This window comes from Nerophis lumbriciformis, linkage group LG04 (assembly GCF_033978685.3).
Source record: "Nerophis lumbriciformis linkage group LG04, RoL_Nlum_v2.1, whole genome shotgun sequence".
Classification (NCBI taxonomy): domain Eukaryota; kingdom Metazoa; phylum Chordata; class Actinopteri; order Syngnathiformes; family Syngnathidae; genus Nerophis; species Nerophis lumbriciformis.
The window spans coordinates 4,527,414-4,554,952 of record NC_084551.2 but is presented as its reverse complement, the minus strand read 5'-3'; the positions used below and the strand labels follow the sequence as shown (position 1 = coordinate 4,554,952).

General features: G+C 40.9%; 1 protein-coding gene across 1 annotated transcript in view; it reads left to right on the top strand.

The window, feature by feature from the left end:
- Positions 1-27,539, top strand: part of vars1 (valyl-tRNA synthetase 1) — a 62,989-nt gene that overhangs the window by 11,027 nt on the left and 24,423 nt on the right. The window contains exons 6-18 of the mRNA XM_061947670.1: positions 599-674; positions 4,499-4,599; positions 7,535-7,662; positions 7,738-7,902; positions 7,975-8,056; positions 9,019-9,138; positions 16,211-16,319; positions 16,392-16,571; positions 23,951-24,075; positions 24,179-24,282; positions 24,369-24,527; positions 25,661-25,751; positions 26,893-26,998. Of these exons, the coding sequence (XP_061803654.1) occupies positions 599-674; positions 4,499-4,599; positions 7,535-7,662; positions 7,738-7,902; positions 7,975-8,056; positions 9,019-9,138; positions 16,211-16,319; positions 16,392-16,571; positions 23,951-24,075; positions 24,179-24,282; positions 24,369-24,527; positions 25,661-25,751; positions 26,893-26,998 (1,546 nt within the window). The remainder of the gene's footprint in view (positions 1-598; positions 675-4,498; positions 4,600-7,534; positions 7,663-7,737; positions 7,903-7,974; positions 8,057-9,018; positions 9,139-16,210; positions 16,320-16,391; positions 16,572-23,950; positions 24,076-24,178; positions 24,283-24,368; positions 24,528-25,660; positions 25,752-26,892; positions 26,999-27,539) is intronic.

Genomic DNA, 27,539 nt, shown 5'->3' with positions numbered 1-27,539 from the left:
CTTCAAAAACTATCTCCTCTGAGCGCGTTTGTCGTTTCGGCTTCAAACTAACACAGGAGAGAGATTAAACCCTTGTGTACAGAACAGCGTTTTAATACCTGCTCCGGTTTTGATTTTATGACCCTTCAAAGACCCGCTGCGCTGATGCTGCTGCGCTGCTGTTTTTTTAAGATGGCTGCTTAAAAGCAGGAAGCACCAACGTGCCCACACAATGCAGACAAGGTAGGTACACTAGACAAAAGTCTTGGGACACTTCAGACTATAAGTAGACAAAAGTATTGGGACACTTAGGACTAGCACCTGCCAAATACGCGGGCCCGACCAATGCTGCTTGCAGCTTTAATTTTAATTGTATTGGTTTTTTTTTTAAGTACAAGCTGTCACTTGTAATCCATATGAATCGTTTCATGATAAACACAGTTTGGTGCTTCACAGTCAAATGACACAGCATTGTTTTTTCTTACACGCATAGAACTTTCAAGGAACCCTCCTTGTGTTTCATATTGCATCAATGTTTCAGAATCGTTTGACCCATCACTATTTTTAGATTTGTTCGGATTTTCAGTATTTAACACTACTTTTTTTTTTTCTTTTTTAGAAAAAGGCCAAACCTGAGAAGAAGGAGTTGGGCATTATCACATACAACATTCCTACTCCCATTGGGGAGAAAAAAGGTATTCAAGTTATTTTGGTGCTAAATGAATGCAGACTCTGTAACCTGCAACAAGTATTTACCGGCGATATTGTGCAAGTAATGTCTTTTAAGTAATGTAAGGCAAGACAAGTTTATTTACAGAATACATGTCGTACCCCGGGCAATTCAAAGTGCTTTAATAAAAATAAAACAGTCACAAAAATAATCATAATTCAAATTGAAATCATAAAATATAATCATCATGAAACAATCAGAATTCAAATTAAAATCAAAGAGTGTGCAGCTGAGATAGGCTCCAGCACCATCGCGGCCCCGAACGGGACAAGCGGTAGAAAATGGATGGATGGATGGAGTGTAGATAAAATACTTTCAGTTGTCATATGCACAATTGTTAAGTGTTTTCAGCCTGGATTTGAACATTGCAGACATTGAGGCTTGTCTCACACCTTCTGAAAGATTATTCCAGATTTTACGAAAATGCAGCCTCACCATGTTTGGTCCTTACTCTGGGCACCAACAGGAGACCACTCCCTGAAGTTCTAAGAACCTGAAATGGTTCATATGGCTGTAACATGTCAGAGATGTATTTTGGCACAAACCCATGAAAATAATTTTAGACAAGCAGAGTAGTTTTGAAGTCCATTCTCTAAGCAACAGGAATCCAGTCCAGTGACTTAAACACTGTACCAATATGGTCATATTTACTGGTTCTAATCAGGACTCGAACAGCAACATTCTGAATGTACTGCAGCTGCTTTACAGCTCGTTTAGAGAGCCCAGTGAAAAGACCATTACAGTATTCTAACCTGCTAAAGACAGGCATAGATTAGTCTTTCTGAATCTGCTTTGGACATTATTCCTTTGATTTTGACAATGTTTTAGGTGGTAAAAAGCTGCTGAGGTTATGGACTTAATGTGAATGTCAAAGTTCCAGTCTGAGTCCATTATCGCCACTAGATTTCTAACATGAATATTTGGTTTCAGGGAGAGGGTCTCAAGGAGACTAATACTAGTTTATCTTGGCTCCTGTGGGTCACGGACAATGATTTCAGTTTTGTCCAAATTTAGCTGAAGAAAATTGTTTTTTGCATCCACTTATTGATCTGTTTCATGCAGCGAATATAGCGTCCCAACAGAAGCCGACAGAGATGACACTTTTTTTTAATTTTATTGCCACGCTGACACAGTGCTGATAATGCTGCTAGCAGTGCAACGCTAGCCAGGAGCCCCAACAACACAACACGTCCCCACTATGCACCAATGATGGCTCCAATTAAATGTTTTTGTTGGTTTTATTATTCTTGAATGTATGACTTGGTTATAATTTAATGTATATAATTAAAAAGTTGAATTACTAGTCTGTTCAACATAGGGATGTCCCGATCCGATATTTGGATCGAATCGGCCGCCGATATTTGCAAAAAAATGCGTATCGGCAAGGCATGGGAAAATGCCGATCCAGATCCAGTTAAAAAAAACAACTCTGCTTCGTGTTTTCCAACGCACCTATTTAAATAGTACATTCCACTTTTCTGCTGCTACCTAATTTCCGTTCCGCATTTTCCAGCACACCTTCAACACATCTAAAGGTCTGTGGATTCTCACGCAGTTGCTTTTAGCTGCTGGCATTACACGACAGGCTCTTCTCACTCTTTTCTGTGTCTGTGCTTATCACAGACAGCAAGCGCACCTTCTAACACACGCCACATACTGTCACGTCATACGTCACATACGTATACGTCCTCCCCGAGCAGAGAGGTAGCAGCATGGCTAACGTTAGCTGTGATGCTAGCGCAGCCGTGTGACCGACGTTCTCTCTAAGGTGCGCGCTTGTGCAATTGCGCACTGTTTAAACGTCCTCTGCGCATAGCAATTATATGCCACGCACAAAATCAAATTAAAAAATAAGCGCATAACAATTTTCGACACACGGACACGACAGAGAAAACAGTTTTCGTCATCATTGTTCAAATATTATAACGTCTGTCGAGACGCTTATTTCCATTCGGTGCCACACGTCCACACCATCAAAATGCCGAGGCAAAAATTTCCACATCAACACCGTATGAAAAAATTAGTGATTTTTTTAGTTGTGATTTCCTTCTCTGCATGAAAGTTTAAAAGTAGCATATATTAATGCAGTATGAAGAAGAATGTTTTAATGTAGACATGCAAGCCTTGAAAGAAAATGTTGAAAATCAAGACTACATTTCCTGCAAATGGATGCATTTCTACCCTATATTTTAACTTTAGATTTATTCTCATATCAAACTCTTTTGGCTGTCTTTTTGACACTTACATCCGACGCCCCCCTCCACACCCTGGATTATAAATAATGTAAATAATTCAATGTGATTATCTTGTGTGATGACTGTATTATGATGATAGTATATATCTGATAGTATATATCTGTATCATGAATCAATTTAAGTGGACCCCGACTTAAACAAGTTGAAAAACTTATTGGGGTGTTACCATTTAGTGGTCAATTGTACGGAATATGTACTTCACTGTGCAACCTACTAATAAAAGTCTCAATCAATCAATCAATCAAAACACATAGAATCATCATACTGCTGTGATTATATGCATCAAGTGTTCATTCAAGGCTAAGGCAAAATATCAAAATATATATCGTGTATCGCAATATGGCCTTAAAATATCGCAATATTAAAAAAAGGCCATATCGCCCAGCCCTTGTTTCAATGATGCCATTTCTGTTTGTCATGTATAATTTTGTCTATTTTGTGTTTATCCTTGAATAAACAGGTCAGTTTCTTGTTACCAACCATTGTGTATTATTCAAACTCACCTAATTCAGCTGGCTATTTGTTATCAAGAGTACTAAAACCCTTTTCAACATGATTCTGACAACTAAGTAGGCTAAATAACTTTAAACTTTAATACATGCTCGGATAGGCCATTATCAGTCAGTATCGGTATCGGTCAGTATCGGTATCGGATCGGAAGTGCAAAAACAATATCGGTATCGGATCGGAAGTGCAAAAACCTAGATCAGGACATCCCTAGTTCAACATGAATGTCACAAAATTCAGTTAAATTAAAAAAATCATTTTTTTACGGGCACTTGCGCCGTTTTTAAAGTGCCGATTTTGTACTAGTATTGGTAAAAATGTAAACGATACCCATCCCTACTCTTACTTGTGGTACATGTTGTTCGTTGTGCGTTCACACTGGTGAGTTTGTCACGGGACAAAATAGTGAGCAGTAAAGAACATAAAGGAAATACCTGATTCTCTTTTGGGACAAAATATGTACAAAATCTTGTCTGCCTGGTTGAACATGCAAGTTAATTTTCTTATATTCTGCTGTTTATCCAATGCATTTTGTCTTGTATGTTTATTTTTCTGCATGCTGTTTGCTGTCTTGTCGACACTGCCATGTGTAGTGTTCACATCAGCTCAAGTGAACTGAACCGCACCAAAGCTTACTTGCATGCAGACCAAGACGGTTTCAATCCTCTTGTTTGGTGCAAACTAGGGTTGGAGTAATCGCGTTTATACTCAACCAAACAAACCACACTAGCAGAAAAAAATGCAGTTTGTTGTAACCTAACATAATTATAAATATGAGTATTTAATTTCATTATAAAATATTTTAACTTGTATATTTCAGAACACTTTCTTTATTATACACACACCAGGCATAACATCAGTTCCACATGCCCAATCTAAAGACTCACTACAATAGTACAAGCTCATTTCTTATACATTTGTTCCCCAGTGGTAAGGAGGAGCATTGTGCCATATGTCACAAACAATGTCAATATACTCCCCATTTGGCCTCAGGTGAATATTTCAACCTGTTTTTCTCTCTTGACAGATGTCATCAGTGCGCTGCCTGACTCGTACAGTCCGCAGTATGTGGAGGCTGCCTGGTATCCGTGGTGGGAGAAGCAGGGATTTTTCAAGCCTGAATATGGGGTACTGCTGTTCATTCCAATAGTGTCCTCCATTCTAATAAAAGCTTACGGTAATTAATTGCCTGCTCCAAAGAGATTGTAATTACTTTAGTTCATAAAAGCTATTGGTTCACTTAAGAACTTAGACTTAGACTTAGACTTACATAAACTATAATGATCCACAAGGGAAATGTTTCTAGTGTAAACTGTTAAAGTGTGCTGTACTGCCGGCTGCTAGTCAGATGTAAACCAGTCCCCTGTGCAGTAGTAAAGTATTTTCAAGCAATTAGCCCTTTATGTTCCAATTTAGCACCGCTCAGTCTGCCTCTGTCCACACAGCCCATTTATTTTGTTTTAAACTCTCGCTTCACTTGACATTATTTTATTTGTGCCTCATTATTTAAATTTGTAATTAAAAAACCCCATCTTTAATATGATTTTAATTTTATTGTGTTGACAATAATTAATATAATAAGGAAATAATAAATACTTCACACCTAATAGATGCCTGATCCGCTGCCGCTATTTGAGGATATACAATATATTAGAATGGCCATGGGTTTATTTATTTATCAAAAGAACAGCACATGGTTATTGTTGCGCAATTCTACATGTCTGTAAAGGAGTAGAAAGAAACAGAGTTTATTCCATCCTACCCCCTCTCTCTTTGTCTCAACTATTACTGATAGTCTAATCACTTCCTGTTAACATTGTCTTAAAATGTTCAAATAATAGAGATTGTGTGCAATATGGTAGGTTATGTAGTGAATAATTAAAGGGAAATAGGAAGAAAATGGGGGGAAATAGAGTTTAAAATAATTAATTACAAGTAAATACAAATAATAAATAGAAAATCACAAGATTTTGATCACAAGACTCTCTTTAAAAAGGGGAACCGGAGGGTGTGCTCTAACTATCGTGGGATCACACTCCTCAGCCTTCCCGGTAAGGTCTATTCAGGTGTACTGGAGAGGAGGCTACGCCGGATAGTCGAACCTCGGATTCAGGAGGAACAGTGTGGTTTTCGTCCTGGTCGTGGAACTGTGGACCAGCTCTATACTCTCGGCAGGGTCCTTGAGGGTGCATGGGAGTTTGCCCAACCAGTCTACATGTGTTTTGTGGACTTGGAGAAGGCATTCGACCGTGTCCCTCGGGAAGTCCTGTGGGGAGTGCTCAGAGAGTATGGGGTATCGGACTGTCTGATTGTGGCAGTCCGCTCCCTGTATGCTCAGTGCCAGAGCTTGGTCCGCATTGCCGGCAGTAAGTCGGACACGTTTCCATTGAGGGTTGGACTCCGCCAAGGCTGCCCTTTGTCACCGATTCTGTTCATAACTTTTATGGACGGTATTTCTAGGCGCAGTCAAGGCGTTGAGGGGATCTGGTTTAGTGGCTGCAGGATTAGGTCTCTGCTTTTTGCAGATGATGTGGTCCTGATAGCTTCATCTGGCCAGGATCTTTAGCTCTCACTGGATCGGTTCGCAGCCGAGTGTGAAGCGACTGGGATGAGAATCAGCACCTCCAAGTCCGAGTCCATGGTTCTCACCCGGAAAAGGGTGGAGTGCCATCTCCGGGTTGGGGAGAAGATCTTGCCCCAAGTGGAGGAGTTCAAGTACCTCGGAGTCTTGTTCACGAGTGAGGGAAGAGTGGATCGTGAGATCGACAGGCGGATCGGTGCGGCGTCTTGGGTAATGCGGACGCTGTATCGATCCGTCGTGGTGAAGAAGGAGCTGAGCCGGAAGGCAAAGCTCTCAATTTACCGGTCGATCTACGTTCCCATCCTCACCTATGGTCATGAGCTTTGGGTTATGACCGATAGGACAAGATCACGGGTACAAGCGGCCGAAATGAGTTTCTTCCGCCGGGTGGCGGGGCTCTCCCTTAGAGATAGGGTGAGAAGCTCTGCCATCCGGGGGGAGCTCAAAGTAAAGCCGCTGCTCCTCCACATCGAGAGGAGCCAGATGAGGTGGTTCGGGCATCTGGTCAGGATGCCACCCGAACGCCTCCCTAGGGAGGTGTTTAGGGCACGTCCGACCGGTAGGAGGCCGCGGGGAAGACCCAGGACACGTTGGGAAGACTATGTCTCCCGGTTGGCCTGGGAACGCCTCGGGGTCCCACAGGAAGAGCTGGACGAAGTGGCTGGGGAGAGGGAAGTCTGGGCTTCCCTGCTTAGGCTGCTGCCCCCGCGACCCGACCTCGGATAAGCGGAAGAAGATGGATGGATGGATGGAAGATTAAAATAGGACAATTAAATATGGATTAATAAAGAGAACCATTTTTATAATAGAGGTAATTGGTTAAGCAATACAGATTTATTTTCTATTTTATCCAATATTGAAATTGGCATACATGCTTCTGCTACTGAAATGAATACCGAAATTTGGGGTCTATTGTTCCCTGGACTTTGAACCCTGTGCTTTCTACAATGCTGCGTCTAATTTTGTGATTTTTCTGGCTTCACGAGCCTCACGTGTCTTCAATGAATTTAACATCGCCACATCTGACCAATGAAATTACTGAACTAGTCATGGTGGACATATCAAATCTCTGTGCACTCACCCTCATCTTGAAAAGAGATGCAACGAAATTTTTACAAACCGCCGGAAGCGATTGACTTGGCCATCATAAAAGCCACCGCACGGAACGAAAATCCACCGCCACTAACGGGTTATAGAAGTCCAAAAAGGCGTGCGTGGTAAAAGGCAAAAGTCCAGAGGCAAACCGCCTCCAGACGAAAGTCTCGCCGGCGGATTAAGTAACCCAGACTCACCTCAACTCCATCACCTTCGTACACCTGCGGCTAATAGACATGTGCACCCAATATATGAACAAAATAAAATTTGTACAAAAATTAAGTGGGTGAGGCTTAAAAACACGTACGTCTTTAGCCTGAAAATTACAGTAATTGATCATTGTCCACTTTATGTAATTTTTAATTTTCTTTTTGTTGCATTCTACAGAGGAAAAGCATTAGTGAACCAAACCCCAACGGCATATTCATGATGTGTATCCCCCCACCCAATGTGACCGGTTCACTTCACTTGGGTCACGCGCTCACCAACGCCATCCAGGATTCTCTGACCAGATGGTAAGTATGCTTACAGGCTGGAATCCTGGTATTCTCTTTGTATGTTAAATTTGCTTCCTGTGTGTTTATATCTAGGCACAGAATGCGAGGCGAGACCACATTGTGGAACCCAGGCTGCGATCACGCCGGCATTGCCACCCAGGTGGTGGTGGAAAAGAAGCTGATGAGGGATAGGGGCATGAGCCGCCACGACCTTGGCAGGGAGAATTTCATCCAGGAAGTGTGGAAATGGAAGAACGAGTGCGTGGAGAACGTAATGGATGAGATGTGAATGTTGGCAAACTTTGTATTTATTTCTGTTTTCCTCTTCAGAAAGGGAGACCGAATCTACCACCAGTTGAAGAAGCTCGGCTCTTCTCTGGACTGGGACCGAGCCTGCTTCACAATGGACCCTGTGAGTATCGCAGCCAGGGCCGGCCCGTGGCATAGGCCGTATAGGCAAATGCTAAGGGCGCCGTCCATCAGGGGGCGCCACGCCAGTGCCACAAATGTTGGAGAAAAAAAAAAGAAAAAAAAAAAAGTTGGTATTATTATTTCTAAATACAAAAAATAATCCCACGTTAATTAAAATGCAAAGTAAAGCCTATTTAATAGAAATATTATTTGTTACAACATTACGCCCCCCCCCGCCACCCCACCCCCCACCCTCTCCCCCGCACGGTGCGCCCCCTCCCTTCCCGTATCATGACTCTTTTTGGACGTCACCACATCAAAAAATCAACACAAGGTGTCAAAACGGTCAAAACTGTCAGGTGCCCAGGGAAGAAAAAAGAGAAAAGAAGAGGAGTAGAAACGAGAAAAGACAGAGTTAGCAGGTAGGTAACGTTAGCCTACATGAAATGATTTGTCTGTTACAGAATGTGATAGAAACCTGGCTTTTTAGCATTAAGCTAATGTTACATGATTCGGCAATTGCTAATCAATAAATAGCTAGTTCTGTTTTAACGTCGGGTTAATATTGTGGAGGGGGCTAAATTGTTATGGAAAATAATAATGTAACGTTAGGTAATTACAGTACTCACCCTACATTCCTCAGGGACATTTGTATTAGATCTTTTAAGCAGGTGTTTTTTGTTTACATTGTTATTGCCTTCTGGTTAGCTAATGTTTGCCCTGCAGGTAATAGTCACTTTTCCACCCCTTTATATATTAGGTATAGTTGTAAGTAAAAAAAAAAAAAAAAGGTCAAAGACAAAGCTATTCGGTTTCTTGTGAGTATATACACTTCACTGCCGATGTGGGGGGGCGCCACCTAAAATCTTGCCTAGGGCGCCAGATTGGTTAGGGCCGGGCCTGATCGCAGCAGTCTGGTTTCACCAGAACTACAAAAACGATTATTTTCTTCCATTTTTCCAGAAACTTTCCTATGCTGTGCAAGAAGCTTTTATCCGCATGCACGATGAGGGAGTGATCTACAGGAGCAACAGGCTGGTCAACTGGTCCTGCTCGCTCAACTCTGCCATCTCTGATATCGAGGCAAGTGCTGAGTTATGTTGGCTTCATATTCAGACGAGTGCACCTCATTTTTAAACCATTTTCAACGCTCCATACAGGACAACTACTGGTATACCACCAAATAGCCTTAGAATAAACCATCATTTAAAAACAACACCCAAGGCTTTGATGCATCAAGCACATGAGAGAAATTCACACTGGTGTTGATTCACAACTTTGACGTTAAAAGCATTTAAGCACATTTAAATGATAAGCTGACATTGTTTTTGAAATGAATGCTTAAAATGATCAAAATACGTAAATATTAAATGTTATTATAAATGTGCCCATTACTACATTACATAAAACCCTAATGGAAGTGTTTTTCTTGGCATGTGCGTAGTAACACAGACGTGCAACATACAGTGACATAACTGCTGCTAAAAGCAGCTGTTTTTTTATGCAGATCTGAATCGATTGAAGAGTGTACAGGTGTACCTAATATTGTGACTGTGTGACTATATAAATGTTTCTGAAGTTTATTTTTGACCACGACTGGGGGAAAAAAAATACCTGTGATAACTTCAAGATGTATAGTTTAACAGTGTACATTTTCAATTAAAATATACATTGTGATATTTTTTGGAGAGGTTGGAATGTGGTTTCATATGAACATCTTGCAGACAGACTCAAAAAAGTGTTCATAAACTTGACCGTGGAGCAAAATTTACACCAAAGCATAACCAATACCGTATTTTCCGCACCATAAGGCGCCCTGGGTTATAAGCCGCGCCTTCAATGAACGGCATATTTCAAAACTTTGTCCACCTATAAGCCGCCCCGTGTTATAAGCCGCATCTAACTGCGCTAAAGGAATGTCAAAAAAACAGTCAGATAGGTCAGTCAAACTTTAATAATATATTAAAAACCAGCGTGATGTGGGTGCGCATGGAGTCGTATATCAACATGGACGGAGCTGCGTGAAAAAAGCCACCCGGCCTCTTCGCGTAAACTTACCTTAACCACTCGCTCATCTTTTCTTCATCCATCCATCCCTTCGAGTTAGCTTTTATGATGACGCCGGCTGGAAAGGTCTCTTTTGGCAAGGTCTTCCTTTTGAATATCACCATGGGTGGAAGTTTCTGGCCATTAGCATGGCAAGCTAGAACCACAGTGAAGGATGACTTCTCATTCCCTGTGGTGCGAATATTCACCGTACGTGCTCCCGTTGTATCCACAGTGCGGTTCACAGGAATATCAAAAGTCAGTGGAACCTCGTCCATGTTGATAATGTTCTCTGGCCGGATCTTTTTTTCAGCTATCTTGTTTTTACAATATGCACGGAAAGTAGCCAGCTTTTCTTGAAAGTCTTTAGGCAGTTGCTGTGAAATAGTAGTCCGTGTGCGGATGGAGAGATTGCGTCTTTTCATGAACCGGATCCCTGTCGCTTAGTATGAGCCATTTTGTGGTCTTTACAGATGTAAACACACAAAGGAAATGAAACGTAATATCCGCGCGCTTCTTCTTCTTCTACGCGGGCGGGTGGTTGCTTACAGTAGAAGAAGAAGCGCTTCCTGTTCTATGGGGGCGGGTGCTTACCTTGGCGGTTGCTTGCGTAGAAGAAGAAGCACTTCCTCTTCTACGGGGAAAAAAGATGGCGGCTGTTTACCGTAGTTGCGAGACCGAAACTTTATGAAAATGAATCTTAATATTAATCCATATATAAAGCGCACCGGGTTATAAGCCGCACTGTCAGCTTTTGAGTAAATTTGTGGTTTTTAGGTGCGGCTAATAGTGCGGAAAATACGGTACATATTATCTAGACCACAAGGAAGTGTTTTAAATGTAGATTAAAATCTTCATAGGTACTCTTTAAAAAAAATTAAAAAATAAAAAAAGTGTTCATCTGCATCTTTTATTTCAGTATACAGTTTTTTCCCCCCTGAAAATACAAATGCTGTCATATAAATACGGTCTACATCATATATTTTACTCTGAGTCCAGCTGTATAATCACTCGCCATACAGCAATAGATGATGTCTATTACCTCAGTGGTCCCCAACCACCGGGCTGCGGCCCGGTACCAACCGGTCCACGGATAAAAAAAAACAAAACAATTTTTTATTTTTTTAATTAAATCAACATAAAAAACACAATATATACATTATATATCAATATAGATCAATACAGTCTGCAGGGATACAGTCTGTAAGCACACATGATTGTATTTCTTTATGACAAAAAATAAAATAAAATACCATACCCCCCCTGTCCGTGGGACACATTTTCAAGCGTTGACCGGTCCGTAGCTACAAAAAGGTTAGGGACCACTGTATTACCTGACACCTTCTATGTTAGTTACTTCTCTTTGTTTCTCTTTGTTTATAATGTCTAATTTCTGCTGGATTTACTCTCTATTTTATGCTGCAGCTGTTACATATACTGTAATATTGTACATGGTAATTGTAATATATTGTATATGATATAAACATATAATACATCAGTATATATTCTATACTGTACATATATTATGTACATATTACGTATATATGTTACATTTTATATTGCTTTTAGTCCAGTGGTTCTTAACCTGGGTTCGATCGAACCCTAGGGGTTCGGTAAGTCGGGCTCAGGGGTTCGGCGGAGGTCAAGACACACCCAACTCATCGTGTGAATAAAATCTTCTCCCTATCGGGCGTATTACGGATACGGCAACAGCAGAAGTCACACTGATTTGCAGGTGTGTAATTTGTTGTGGGTTTATGCACTGTTGGTTTTGTTCTTTGAACAAGGTGATGTTCATGCACGGTTCATTTTGTGCACCAGTAAAAAAACATGGTAACACTTTAGTATGGGGAACATATTCCCCATTAATTAGTTGCTTATTAACATGCAAATTAGTAACATATTGGCTTTTAACTAGTCATTTAAACGACATGGCCTTATCATAACCCTAACCCTGGCCCTAACCCTCTAACCCTAACCCTAACCAAATAACTCTAAAACTTAGAATATGTTCCACATACTAATGTGTTACCAAAAACATATAACTTTGTCTTGAATTTGAAAAAAAATAAAAATTTTATTTGGTGGCAGAGGGGTCAGTGCATCTGCCTCACAATACGAAGGTCCCGAGTAGTCTTGGGTTCAATCCCGGGCTCGGGATCTTTCTGTGTGGAGTTTGCATGTCCTCCCCGTGACTGCGTGGGTTCCCTCCGGGTACTCCGGCTTCCTCCCACCTCCAAAGACATGCACCTGGGGATAAGTTGATTGGCAACACTAAATTGGCCCTAGTGTGTGGATGTGAGTGTGAATGTTGTCTGTCTATCTGTGTTGGCCCTGCGATGAGGTGGCGACTTGTCTAGGGTGTACCCCGCCTTCCGCCCGATTGTAGCTGAGATAGGCTCCAGCGCCCCCCGCGACCCCAAAGGGAATAAGCGGTAGAAAATGGATGGATGGATGGACTAAAGAAGGGTTCGGTGAATGCGCATATGAAACTGGTGGGGTTCGGTACTTCCAACAAGGTTAAGAACCACTGTTTTAGTCTATTTTATACCTGCATTGTCCTTTCCATCTTTTCCATCATTTGTAACTGAGCTACTGTGTGGAACAATTTCCCTTCAATCAATCAATCAATGTTTATTTATAGCCTTGTGGATCATTAAAGTTTGTCTAAGTCTAAGTCTGACACACTGCAGATCAGACAAACACACTCATTGTGCCATTCTTCCTTAAAATAGAAATGTTTCTCCCTCTTAATGGTACAATATTATACTTCACACCTTACATCTCGCTATGTTACAACCTTTTTCAATGCGTAATATCATGCCTGTAGTCTACCTAATCCGATAGCACCAAAAGTCCTTCAAATTGACAACTCACTTTTGTAACTTCAGTATTAAAAATGTTATGGTAAAACATTATTCTGTCGCTTCATATTGTTTTACTATTGTCGTAAAAGCTGCGAAACTATTTTTATTATACGGTGCACAATTAATCAAATTTTATTCACGATCATGATTTTGGCAGCTACAAATAAATGAGGGTGATCATTGGCGATAATAACATTTAAAAAGCCAGCTCTGCTGCATATCACATTAAGCACCTTCACAACCAACAGTCAGTCAACCACCAGGGAGATGACAAAAAGACAGTGGACTCATGTGAGCGATAGTGAGAACAAAAGGTGAAAGTAGATAATCTATTCGGCAGTAGATCCCGGAAATTATAGGAATATAAATGCATTATTATAACAGTGTCCTCCCCTCCCGTAGAGTCACCGAAGAGTATAAAAGCAGTGCTGCCCAAAGTACAGGCTACTGTTAACATCAATTGTCACAAAGGGACACTATATCCGTCCACCTCTCAAAGACACGGCAAAAAACAGATGTTTTATTTGGCCAAAGACTTTTGTCTCATAAATACTGTGAACAGTACTGTGTTCCTTGCAGTATGTTGTCTTATGTGCATATACAGGTAAAAGCCAGTAAATTAGAATATTTTGAAAAACTTGATTTATTTCAGTAATTGCATTCAAAAGGTGTAACTTGTACATTATATTTATTCATTGCACACAGACTGATGCATTCAAATGTTTATTTCATTTAATTTTGATGATTTGAAGTGGCAACAAATGAAAATCCAAAATTCCGTGTGTCACAAAATTAGAATATTACTTAAGGCTAATACAAAAAAGGGATTTTTAGAAATGTTGGCCAACTGAAAAGTATGAAAATGAAAAATATGAGCATGTACAATACTCAATACTTGGTTGGAGCTCCTTTTGCCTCAATTACTGCGTTAATGCGGCGTGGCATGGAGTCGATGAGTTTCTGGCACTGCTCAGGTGTTTTGAGAGCCCAGGTTGCTCTGATAGTGGCCTTCAACTCTTCTGCGTTTTTGGGTCTGGCATTCTGCATCTTCCTTTTCACAATATCCCACAGATTTTCTATGGGGCTAAGGTCAGGGGAGTTGGCGGGCCAATTTAGAACAGAAATACCATGGTCCGTAAACCAGGCACGGGTAGATTTTGCGCTGTGTGCAGGCGCCAAGTCTTGTTGGAACTTGAAATCTCCATCTCCATAGAGCAGGTCAGCAGCAAGAAGCATGAAGTGCTCTAAAACTTGCTGGTAGACGGCTGCGTTGACCCTGGATCTCAGGAAACAGAGTGGACCGACACCAGCAGATGACATGGCACCCCAAACCATCACTGATGGTGGAAACTTTACACTAGACTTCAGGCAATGTGGATCCTGTGCCTCTCCTGTCTTCCTCCAGACTCTGGGACCTCGATTTCCAAAGGAAATGCAAAATTTGCATGGTTGGGTGATGGTTTGGGGTGCCATGTCATCTGCTGGTGTCGGTCCACTCTGTTTCCTGAGATCCAGGGTCAACGCAGCCGTCTACCAGCAAGTTTTAGAGCACTTCATGCTTCCTGCTGCTGACCTGCTCTATGGAGATGGAGATTTCAAGTTCCAACAGGACTTGGCGCCTGCACACAGCGCAAAATCTACCCGTGCCTGGTTTACGGACCATGGTATTTCTGTTCTAAATTGGCCCGCCAACTCCCCTGACCTTAGCCCCATAGAAAATCTGTGGGATATTGTGAAAAGGAAGATGCAGAATGTTTTGGTGCACGGCATATATTTGCTGTGCACATAGGACGCTTGAGCAGTGCGCAATTGCGCAGGCGCGCACCTTAAGAGGGAACGTTGCTTGGCAGTCCATGTCTTGTTGAAAACACGCCATTCGTCATCAACTTTTCTCTTTTTAGCGTCTCGGGAATAACCGTGCATCACTTGTCGCTGTGCACCTTCTCTCACAGGTTACACACGGACATACGGCCATAAATAACACTTTTCAAAATAAACACTTTTCAAAATAAAAGCAGCACAGTTGTATTGCGCGCACGACACAGATGTTTTTTCAACTTTATTTTGTAATTTGTGATTGCAGCTGTTCACATTCACTCACAATCACGCACGAGCATACGTCCACACGGAAGTAATACAAATAACGCTTTTCAAAACAAAAGCAGCACCGTTGTATTACACACTCGACATAGCCACCTACTCAGTGGCCTAGTGGTTAGAGTGTCCGCCCTGAGATCGGTAGGTTGTGGGTTCAAACCCCGGCCGAGTCATACCAAAGACTATAAAAATGGGACCCATTACCTCCCTGCTTGGCACTCAGTATCAAGGGTTGGAATTGGGGGTTAAATCACCAAAAATGATTCCCGGGCGCGGCCACCGCTGCTGCCCACTGCTCCCCTCACCTCCCAGGGGGTGATCAAGGGTGATGGGTTAAATGCAGAGAATAATTTCGCCACACCTAGTGTGTGTGTGACAATCATTGGTACTTTAACTTTAACTTTAGATACTTTTTTTTAAATGTATTTTGTAATTTATGATTGGCCTCACGTGGGCCGGACAGGGACGCACAAAGGGCCGGATGTGGCCCGCGGGCCGCAGAATGCCCAGGTCTGGCGTAGTGGGTAGAGCGGCCGTGCCAGAAACCTGAGGGTTGCAGGTTCGCTTCCTGCCTCTTGACATCCAAATTGCTGCCGTTGTGTCCTTGGGCAGGACACTTCACCCTTGCCCTCGGTGCCGCTCACACTGGTGAATGAATGATGAATGAGTGATAGGTGGTGGTCGGAGGGGCCGTAGGCAAAAACTGGCGGCCTCGCTTCCGTCAGTCTACCCCAGGGCAGCTGTGGCTACAAATGTAGCTTACCACCACCAGGTGTGAATGAATGATGGGTTCCCACTTCTCTGTGAGCGCTTTGAGTATCTAATAATAGAAAAGCGCGATATAAAATCTAGTCCATTATTATTATTATTATTATTATATATTGTATAAGTTGTAATTGTAACAAAAAAATTTAAAAAAAATGGATCCCTAATACATTTACATTAAAGTGCTCTGTTACTTGCACAAAGTGGAATATTTTTCAGACTTTTTTTCCACACACAAAGCCGCCATCAGAGGTATTATACCTCTCATCGGTCTTTCTGAGTCATAATAATACTATAACATTTCTGCAGCCAGACTGCTCTTTTTCACAGTGACAGTTACAAGTGTTGGCTGACTTTGTGTTAAATGTGCTGCTTTTCAGGTGGACAAGAAAGAGCTGACAGGTAGAACATTGTTGCCTGTGCCTGGCTACAAAGACAAAGTGGAGTTTGGAGTGCTGGTTTCCTTTGTCTACAAAGTGGACGGTTCAGGTATGCGAGCCAAACAATGCTGCTGAATTGATCAGTTTGTTCCCACGGTTACCTTCTTTTCTGGTTGGTTAGACGAGGAGGTGATCGTGGCGACCACTCGTATTGAGACCATGCTCGGGGATACAGCTGTGGCCGTTCATCCACAAGACTCCAGATACCAGCATCTAAAGGGGAAAATGGTGGCGCATCCCTTCTGTGACCGCAAGATGCCTATTGTTTTTGATGACTTTGTGGACATGAACTTTGGAACAGGTAGGAGCAGGCAGTTAGGTCCTCCCTGGTAAAACACACTTTTTATAGTGTATCGTTCATTGCCATATCATGAACATGAGCATACAAATATATTACCGTATTTTCCGCACCATAAGCCACCCTGGGTTATAAGCCGCGCCTTCAATGAACGGCATATTTCAAAACTTTGTCCACCTATAAGCCGCCCCGTGTTATAAGCCGCATCTAACTGCGCTAAAGGGAATGTCAAAAAAACAGTCAGATAGGTCAGTCAAACTTTAATAATATATTAAAAACCAGCGTTCTAACAACTCTGTTCACTCCCAAAATGTACGGTAATGTGCAAATGTGCAATCACAAACAGTAAAATTCAAAATAGTGCAGAGCAATAACATCAATAACTTAATGTTGCTCGAACGTTAATGTCACAACACACAAAATAAACATAACGCTCACTTTCTGAAGTTATTCTTCATTCATAAATCCCTCGAATTCTTCTCCTTCGGTGTCCGAATTAAAAAGTTGGGCGAATACGGGATCCAAAATGGCCGGCTCCGTCTCGTCGAAGTCATTGCCTTCCGGAAAGCTCGGACCACAGTTGTGACCGAAATATCCGCCCAGGCATTTACGATCCACTGGCAGATGTTGGCGTATGTCGTCCGGCGCTGTCTCCCTGTCTTAGTGAAGGTGTGTTCGCCTTCGGTCATCCCACGCCGTTCGCAGTCGTGCTTTAAATGCCCTGTTGACACCAATATCGAGCGGTTGGAGTTCTTTGGTTAATCCACCCGGAATGACGGCGAGTGTTGTATTTGTGTGCTTCACTTGTTTTTTGACACCATCTGTGATGTGGGCGCGCATGGAGTCGTATATCAACATGGAACACACAAAGGAAATGAAACGTAATACCCGCGCGCTTCTTCTTCTACGGGGGCGGGTGGTTGCTTACCGTAGAAGAAGAAGCGCTTCCTCTTCTACGGGGGCGGGTGCTTACCTTGGCAGTTGCTTACCATAGAAGAAGAAGCGCTTCCTCTTCTACGGGGAAAAAAGATGGCGGCTGTTTACCATAGTTGCGAGACCGAAACTTTATGAAAATAAATATTTATATTAATCCATATATAAGGCGCACCGGGTTATAAGCCGCACTGTCAGCTTTTGTGAAAATTTGTGGTTTTTAGGTGCGGCTTATAGTGCGGAAAATACGGTACAAACCTGGCCAAATTTTCACCTCTTAACAGTATTTCTTATAGTCTTTTGCCACTTTGTGTCGTTTGCAGCCAGTTTGACACAAATAGTACAAATGTACTTTAACACAAAATTTAGTTAGAGTAAGAATTATTTCCTGCTTAAGCAAACATGCGTTTAAGAAATACAGGTAATATCAAGATAATAACTAAATGGGATATATTAAACGTTACAAGTATACCAAACAAACCTTTAACAAAGTGATCACTGCGAACTCATGCATTCTTTGACTTTGCGCCCTTGAACTGGAGTGTGAGCTGTGTTTCTCGTCGTCGTCTTATAAAATCTTGCACTCTTCCGCCCTTTTTGATTACCTCTCAAGGAACAAAACATGTATCCTTTTCGCAACCTGAAGGATTGGTACAGCCAAAAACAACACAAGCATTGGGCATTTTTTTCCCTTGAGCAAAGCTAAATGGTGCCTACTACCTATTGAGGACAGAGCTAGCTTGACCACCACACATATTTGATGTGCGGGGCATGAGCCAGACGTAACTTCAGTAAAGTTCCAGCAATACTACAATGTTAGGACACACCTTCTCATACTGGAAGAGAAGTTGTATCAGGGGCCGTATTTATCAAGCGTCTTAGAGTGCCATTTTACACTTAAGTCCTGAGAATTTGCGAAATTTAGTCCTACTCTCAAACTTGAAGGGGAACATTATCACCAGACCTATGTAAGCGTCAATATATACCTTGATGTTGCAGAAAAAAGACCATATATTTTTTTTAACCGATTTCCGAACTCTAAATGGGTGAATTTTGGCGAATTAAACGCCTTTCTAATATTCGCTCTCGGAGCGATGACGCCACAACGTGACGTCACATCGGGAAGCAATCCGCCATTTTCTCAAACACCGAGTCAAATCAGCTCTATTATTTTCCGTTTTTTCGACTGTTTTCCGTACCTTGGAGACATCATGCCTCGTCGGTGTGTTGTCGGAGGGTGTAACAACACGAACAGGGACGGATTCAAGTTGCACCAGTGGCCCAAAGATGCCAAAGTGGCAAGAAATTGGACGTTTGTTCCGCACACTTTACCGACGAAAGCTATGCTACGACAGAGATGGCAAGAATGTGTGGATATCCTGCGACACTCAAAGCAGATGCATTTCCAACAATAAAGTCAAAGAAATCTGCCGCCAGACCCCCATTGAATCTGCCGGAGTGTGTGAGCAATTCAGGGACAAAGGACCTCGGTAGAACGGCAATCAATGGCGGCAGTTTGTTACCGCAGACGAGCGAACTAAACCCCCTGGATGTCTTGGCTCACACCGTCCCTTATGCCACCGAAGATGATCAAGAGAAGAATATCGACCCTAGCTTCCCTGGCCTGCTGACATCAACTCCAAAACTGGACAGATCCGCTTTCAGGAAAAGAGCGCGGATGAGGGTATGTCTACAGAATATATGAATTGATGAAAATTGGGCTGTCTGCACTCTCAAAGTGCATGTTGTTGCCAAATGTATTTCATATGCTGTAAACCTAGTTCATAGTTAGTTTCCTTTAATGCCAAACAAACACATACCAATCGTTGGTTAGAAGGCGATCGCCGAATTCGTCCTCGCTTTCTCCCGTGTCGCTGGCTGTCGTGTCGTTTTCGTCGGTTTCGCTTGCATACGGTTCAAACCGATATGGCTCAATAGCTTCAGTTTCTTCTTCAATTTCGTTTTCGCTACCTGCCTCCACACTACAACCATCCGTTTCAATACATTCGTAATCTGTTGAATCGCTTAAGCCGCTGAAATCCGAGTCTGAATCCGAGCTAATGTCGCTATAGCTTGCTGTTCTTTCCGCCATGTTTGTTTGTGTTGGCATCACTATGTGACGTCACAGGAAAATGGACGGGTGTTTATAACGATGGTTAAAATCAGGCACTTTGAAGCTTTTTTTAGGGATATTGCGTGATGGGTAAAATTTTGAAAAAAACTTCGAAAAATATAATAAGCCACTGGGAACTGATTTTTAATGGCTTTAACCATTCTGAAATTGTGATAATATTCCCCTTTAAGAATAAAAGCTATTTATCAACTTTCTTAAGTCTAAGAATCGCTCCTACTCTCTGCGATATTTAAGAGACCTTCAGAGGTATCCTAAGTGGTTAGGAGTTGCCAGCGGGGGATGGCACTGAGGCGAGAGACGTGCACGAACGTTCAGGGAGCGGAAGGATGTCCTGGCTTTGTTTGATGACGAGCAGCTGATCAAACGGTATCGTTTAGACAGAGCGGGTATTATTTTTGTCACAGATTTAAAGGGGAACATTATCACAATTTCAGAAGGGTTAAAACCATTAAAAATCAGTTTCCAGTGGCTTATTTTATTTTTCTAATTGTTTTTCAAAATTTTACCCATCACGCAATATCCCTAAAAAAAGCTTTAAAGTGCCTGATTTTAACCATCGTTATATACACCCGTCCATTTTCCTGTGACGTCACATAGTGATGCCAACTCAAACAAACATGGCGCATAGAACAGCAAGCTATAGCGACATTAGCTCAGATTCAGACTCGGATTTCAGCGGCTTAAGCGATTCAACAGATTACGCATGTATTGAAACGGATGGTTGTAGTGTGGAGGCAGGTAGCGAAAACGAAATTGAAGAAGAAACTGAAGCTATTGAGCCATATCGGTTTGAACCGTATGCAAGCGAAACCGACGAAAACGACACGACAGCCAGCGACACGGGAGAAAGCGAGGACAAATTCGGCGATCGCCTTCTAACCAACGATTGGTATGTGTTTGTTTGGCATTAAAGGAAACTAACAACTAGGTTTACAGCATATGAAATACATTTGGCAACAACATGCACTTTGAGAGTGCAGACAGCCCAATTTTCATCAATTAATATATTCTGTAGACATACCCTCATCCGCGCTCTTTTCCTGAAAGCTGATCTGTCCAGTTTGAGTTGATGTCAGCAGGCCAGGGAAGCTAGGGTCGATATTCTTCTCTTGATCATCTTCGGTGGCATAAGGGACGTGTGAGCCAAGACATCCAGGGGGTTTAGCTCGCTCGTCTGCGGGAACAAACTGCCGCCATTGCTTGCCATGCTACCGAGGTCCTTTGTCCTTGATTTGCTCACACACTCCGGCAGATTCAATGGGGGTCTGGCGGCAGATTTCTTTGACTTTATCGTTGGAAATGCATCTGCTTTGAGTGTCGCAGGATATCCACACATTCTTGCCATCTCTGTCGTAGCATAGCTTTCGTCGGTAAAGTGTGCGGAACAAACGTCCAATTTCTTGCCACTTTCGCATCTTTGGGCCACTGGTGCAACTTGAATCCGTCCCTGTTCGTGTTGTTACACCCTCCGACAACACACCGACGAGGCATGATTTCTCCAAGGTACGGAAAACATTCGAAAAAAACGGAAAATAACAGAGCTGATTTGACTCTGTGTTTGAGAAAATGGCGGATTGCTTCTCGATGTGATGTCACGTTGTGACGTCATCGCTCCGAGAGCGAATATTAGAAAGGCGTTTAATTCGCCAAAATTCACCCATTTAGAGTTCGGAAATCGGTTAAAAAAATATATGGTCTTTTTTCTGCAACATCAAGATATATATTGACGCTTACATAGGTCTGGTGATAATGTTGCCCTTTAATAAGGGGCGTCATCTCATCAGCAACATCACGCAGCAGAGCTTTCACAGCAGAACTAAAGGTCATCACAATGCTTCGATATCTCGCCACTGGGAAAATGAATTGGAAAGAAAAGGAAACATTTATTTTTGATTCATTGCCAATATTGTTTGTTTGTTTTGTATTATTTTGTAGTTTATTGTCAAAATATACACTCCCATTGTCCACTTAAATATTTCTAAGATATTTCTTTATTCTTAGACAAGGGATTCCCTTCTGTGATTGGTCATTTCTATGGACACAGAAATGACGTCACCTAAAATTCCGTTTACGGCACATAGTAATGTCGTAATTCAGCTCTGAGTGTGACACTTAAGATTCAGTCCTACACTTCGCTGAAAGTGTGAGTAAGACGCTTAATAACTAACTTTTAAGTGCAGCTTTCAGCGAAGAATTTCTTTACTCATAAGCAGAGGTGGGTAGTAACGCGCTACATTTACTCCGTTACATCTACTTGAGTAACTTTTGGGATAAATTGTACTTCTAAGAGTAGTTTTAATGCAACATACTTTTACTTTTACTTGAGTATATTTATAGAGAAGAAACGCTACTTTTACTCCGCTACTTTTATCTACATTCAGCTCGCTACTCGCTACTAATTTTTATCGATCTGTTAATGCACGCTTTGTTTGTTTTGGTCTGTCATAGTGCCTGCGTTTCAACAAATACAGTCACTGGTGACGTTCACTCCGTTCCACCAATCAGATGCAGTCACTGGTGACGTTGGACCAATCAAACAGAGCCAGACGGTCACATGACCTGACTGAAAAACTTATTGGGGTGTTACCATTTAGTGGTCAATTGTACGGAATATGTACTGTACTGTGCAATCTACTAATAAAAGTTTCAATCAATCAATCAAAAGTGTGAAGGAAAAAAGACCCTTTTTTATTTCAACCGTACATCCCGTCATAAGCCTAAAGACTGAGTGCACAGTTCCTGTCTTCACAATAAAAGTGCCGCTCCATCGCGCCTGCGCTTTCAAAACAAGAGTCTCCGAAAGCCAGCGCAAACAAGCTAGCAAGCTACGGAGTTTGCCGCCAATGTATTTCTTGTAAAGTGTATAAAAACGAATATGGAAGCTGGACAAATAAGATGCCAAAAACCAACCACTTTCATGTGGTATTAGACAGAAAGGAGGAACTTTTTTTCTCCTCCATTTGAAAACGTGGACGCTATCAGCACTACTGTCTGATTACAATCAATGCAAGTCATCAGAATCAGGTAATACACCAACTTATATTCTTGTCTTCATGAAAGAAAGGAATCTATATGTGTTAAACATGCTTGTATATTCATTAAAACACCTTTAATATGTAAACAAAAACGGCAAAATAAATAAATATAAATTATATACTGTATATATATATATATGTGTATATATATATATATATATATATATATATATATATATATATATATATATACACACACATTTATTTATATATATATATATATATATATATATATATATATATATATATAGTGCTCGATACCGTAGTAGAGCGCAATATATGTATGTGTGGGGAAAAAATCACAAGACTATTTCATCTCTACCTGTAGAGATGAAACAGTCTTGTGATTTTTTCCCCACACATGCATATATATATATATATATATATATATATATATATATAATGTATGTGTGGGGAAAAAATCACAAGACTATTTCATCTCTACCTGTAGAGATGAAATAGTCTTGTGATTTTTTCCCCACACATACATATATATATATATATATATATATATATATATATATATATATATATATATATGTGTGTATGTATATATGTATATATATATATATATATGATATGTGTGTGTATGTTACTCATCAGTTACTCAGTACTTGAGTAGTTTTTTCACAACATACTTTTTACTTTTACTCAAGTAAATATTTGGGTGACTACTCCTTACTTTTACTTGAGTAATAAATCTCTAAAGTAACAGTACTCTTACTTGAGTACAATTTCTGGCTACTCTACCCACCTCTGCTCATAAGTCAACTCTTAGCAGACTTCTTAGGAGTAATTCTAAGACGCTTGATAAATACGGCCCCAGAACTTTAGTCTGGTACTGTATAAAAAAGCTTCTGTTAGGTGATGAATAACATTTTAGCCACATTTCACTGGGGCCACTGATTTCAAAATCCTAACAGTAGACCGCAAACCTCTACCAAGTCCAAACAATCCTAATCCGATCCATCTGGCTCAACTGATTGGAAAAATAATGACGTGCAATGTTATACTGTTTTGCTGCAGGCGTGTAATAATGCACATTTCAAAGTGAATGTCAACCACCATACACTGCAATGCTATTTGCCATTGCATGCAGAATAACTGCTAATTGTAAAAATAATTCCCTGATCTGCACCTTTTATTCAGATCTTAACCAAAATATAATGGGTTCAACATGCCTTGAGCTCACCGAGATCAGTTGGAAAGTACAATTTAAACCTTTTTCTATCCTATGTTTTTAAATATTCTCATTTTCCCTTGTGTCATTGTCCATTCAGGTGCTGTCAAAATCACCCCGGCTCACGACCACAACGACTACGAGGTTGGAGTGAGACACAAGCTGCCCTTTATCAACATTTTGGATGAGAGCGGCTCGCTCATTAACGTGCCTCCTCCCTTTTTGGTATGCTATTGTCTCCCATCCACTGCCTGCAGTGTGAGCATTCCCATTGTGACACTTTTTTATGTTCTCCATTTGTGACTTTTGCCCTCCTGGCATTTCCAAGGGTATGAAACGTTTTGAGGCAAGGAAGGCCGTCCTCGAGGCACTCAAGGAGAGGGGACAGTTCAAGGAGGTCAAAGACAACCCCATGGTGGTTCCAGTCTGCAGGTGAGCCGAGAGGTGAAGCGCAGCTTGGCGTCTTTGGGTTCTCTTCATACAGAATATTGTTACCACCCTGTTGTGTTTGTGTGTAGTCGTTCCAAGGACATAGTTGAGCCCCTGCTCAAGCCGCAGTGGTACGTTAGCTGCGCAGACATGGGCAAGCAGGCCGCGGACGCTGTTAGAGAAGGACGCCTCAAAATCATCCCTGACCACCACCTCAAGACCTGGTTCAACTGGATGGACAATATAAGGCAAGTACTTTGGCCTGCGTCTTTGTGTGTATTCCCTCAGATATATTTTTGTTTATGGTATAAGTTTATGGTATACGTTTATTTCAAACATGCATACAGGTACAATATTGTACATCACATATTTCAAGTTTCTCATTACAACATGTCTGAAAATGAGCAGGAAGAAGTAGAGCTTATTTGATCCTACCCATTTTCTATTTTATAGCATTTACTAATACATTTGTTCAGTCGCTGTATTGAATTTGTACACAAATAAATAATGAATAATAAAGTTCTCAATAAATAGTTTTTCAATATAATTTAACATGTTTATCAGGATTCTTCTTCTTTGTACTTTGAACACTTAGTTTGAACCGTTTCTTAAACTGGATCATATTAGCACAAATGTTTTGAATCAGTTTTTTCTATATTTCTCTTTTGTTTAAGAATTGTTGTTTATGTTTGGGTAGGAGGTTACAGTTTGCTTTGTGCATCATTTTAGTTGTTTGAATTTGAATATTTTTGATTTAACAAATGTTCTTTATATCCAACATTATGTATTATTCTAACTTGATATTTTTTGTAACAAGTTTAGGTAATGAAATGTACTTGTATAGTTATTTCCCCATAATTCTACACAATAATTCACATTTGGTAACGCGAACGAGCAGTAGAGAATGTGGAGTGATTTTTGGGCCACGACATATTTTGCTTTGATCTAATTAACATATTTTGCTTTGATATAATTAACATACCGGTATTTTTTGCCATTTTATTTTGTATATTTTTTATGATGTTTACAGTTTTTTAATCGTCTATTGGTACACCCACAAATGTGATTTATTTTACTGCCAAACAATATTCTACATTGGTGTAATCAGTCACCCAACTCTTCTAAATTTGTACGTATCATTGTACGACTATTTGCAGAACTCATTTCCCCTAGTCAGTTTTGTCCATGCACATCAATCTTCTTCACTTTCTTCCTGACACAGCCATTTCTTTTTTTATTATTTCCGCCTGCCCTCAGTTCTCAGAGACACAGGCTGAAATGACAGGCTGTCAATCGCTCCGCCGTTCACTAAAATCACGAGAAAGAAGCACCTCCTCCTGGCTGCTGATATACGTTAAACCCCAGCCCCCTCTTCTTCCAGGGACTGGTGCATCTCCCGGCAACTGTGGTGGGGTCACCGCATCCCGGCCTACTTCATCACCATCAATGATCCCTCCGTGAAACCAGGATTGGTAAGATAGAGTAATCGTAAATGAGAATACATTTTTGGGGGTAATAATTGATAGTAAACTATCATGGAAACCTCATGTCGGACACATTAAAACAAAAATCTCCAAAAGCCTCTCAATTATAAACAAAGCAAAACTATACCTCAATGAAAATGCACTTTGTACTCTACACTGCACCTTGGTACTGCCATACCTTACATACTGTGTTGAAGTATGGGGGAATACTTACCACAACACAATTCATCCTCTGATCATATTACAGAAAAGAGCAGTGCGGATCATTCACAACGTTGGTTATTTAGAACATACTCATAATCTGTTTATGCAATCAAAGTTGCTCACATTTGATGACCTTGTTAAATATAATACATTAATAATCTTATATAAAGCATTTAACAAATTATTGCCGCCTAATCTACAACGTTTTTTTATAAGACGAGTGCAGGCTCATAACTTGAGAGGCTTTGGATATTTCTTATTGCCGAGAGCTCAAACCACTGAAACGTTTTTGTGTGTCTGTATGCGGAGTAAAACTATGGAACAAACTGTACTTACAACACAAGCAATGTCAAAACTATTAATCGATTTAAACTATTATACAAACAATGTTTCCTGACCATTATTGCTATGTTGTCTAGTACCATTACTGCTATGTTGTCTATTACCATTGTTGGCATTTTGTCTATTACCATTGTTGGTATATTCATTATTCCTACATTGTTGATACAAATTATTGTTACAGTGTAATAATGATTGTTACCTGTGGTAATGCCACTATGATACAACATCTGTATTATAATCCTTGAACAAAGTAACAGTGAACTCATGTGAATAATCACTGAATGGAGAACTGGGGGTGGGATTAAATACATGATCTTCTTCCCACTCCCTTTCAGGCAAAACTGGACAATCATGCATTACATACTATACATTACCTTTTGCACTATATTAATTTATGTTATTATGTGTTGTCAACTTTACTTTTTTATGTCATTGCCTGAAATAAATAAATAAATGAATGAATGAAAAAAAAATTAATAATGATATTTCAAGTCAATTCAATTTGCGTCATCCATATTATTATTATTATCATTATGTCTTCTTCCTGCTTTAATTCCTATTTTTGTTTCACCTCCCCTTCCAGGATGTGGATGGCCATTACTGGGTCAGCGGGAAATCAGAGGAGATTGCCAGAGAGAAGGCAGCAAAACGCTTCAATGTGACTCCTGACAAAGTCAATCTCAGACAAGGTAATATAGTTTGCAGTGGAGCAGCGTTGTCGTCATAATCATCGCTTTGAAACCGTTTAACACATAAGACGTCATGCAAAGAGGAATAATCTGTAAAACCTGGAATAATTGTTCAGGTAATGTTATGAAATGTATGTTTTCAGGGAATCTTTTTAGACCAGGATGTCTGGAACACCTCCCTAAAAGCATCTTTTTAGACCAGGACATTCGGGAAAACCCCCAAACCCTCCGTTTTCTTAGAGCTCCTTGCAGGTCCCCAAATAGTCTTCAATGACACTTTTCTAAGGGTTGATTTGAGGCTGTTTTGTCAAGACATTTTTTTAGGTTACTGCAACATACGCATTTTATACCAGATAGGGCAGGAAAACCTCAAAAACCCTTATTGAGTATTCCAGGCAGGACCAAAATATAACACTTTTCCTGAGGGGTACTGTAGATTTTTGGCTGTTTTGTCAGGACATGTCACATAATTGCAAGACGCTTTTTAGTCCCGGCAGAGTATTCAGTAATTTAAAGGCCCAAGGCAAACCTGGTCATGGAG